Source organism: Penaeus monodon, chromosome 27 (genome assembly GCF_015228065.2).
Source record: "Penaeus monodon isolate SGIC_2016 chromosome 27, NSTDA_Pmon_1, whole genome shotgun sequence".
Classification (NCBI taxonomy): Eukaryota; Metazoa; Arthropoda; class Malacostraca; order Decapoda; family Penaeidae; genus Penaeus; species Penaeus monodon.
Window position 1 is genome coordinate 18,507,991 of NC_051412.1, and position 382 is coordinate 18,508,372.

Sequence of the window (382 nt, forward strand, 5' to 3'; positions counted from 1 at the left end):
ATGAAAGTTCAGTTTAATCCACAGACAAAGAAAGTCACCTTAGTCCCCACACAGATAAGGTTAGCTTATTCCGTGCACACTTCAATCTTTGCACACAGTTAGACCCATAATACAGAACAGGCCAGCTCTCTACCCAACCGCGAAACGACCAGGAAACGCCAGTTCAACCCCAACAAACATGGTCATTTGTCCCTCAACCCGAACCTTACCTGGAAGACAAGGAAGAGTGCGGCAGACGCTGCGTACATGCCAGACAACATGGTGATGGCGGTGGCTCTGTAGTCGGGGAAGAGGTCACCGAATTGCATGACACTCATGCGCGTTTGGTTGCCTCCGAGTGCCAGGAGGATCATGGCGGGGAAGAGCCAGTGTGGGGAGTCTG

The 382-nt window shown here is 51.8% G+C and overlaps 1 protein-coding gene across 1 annotated transcript in view; it reads right to left on the bottom strand.

Annotated features, from left to right (window-relative positions):
• The window catches only part of LOC119590643 (solute carrier family 43 member 3-like), a 21,587-nt gene that overhangs the window by 6,913 nt on the left and 14,292 nt on the right, over positions 1-382 (bottom strand). The window contains exon 5 of the mRNA XM_037939320.1: positions 210-379. Within this exon, the coding sequence (XP_037795248.1) occupies positions 210-379 (170 nt within the window). The remainder of the gene's footprint in view (positions 1-209; positions 380-382) is intronic.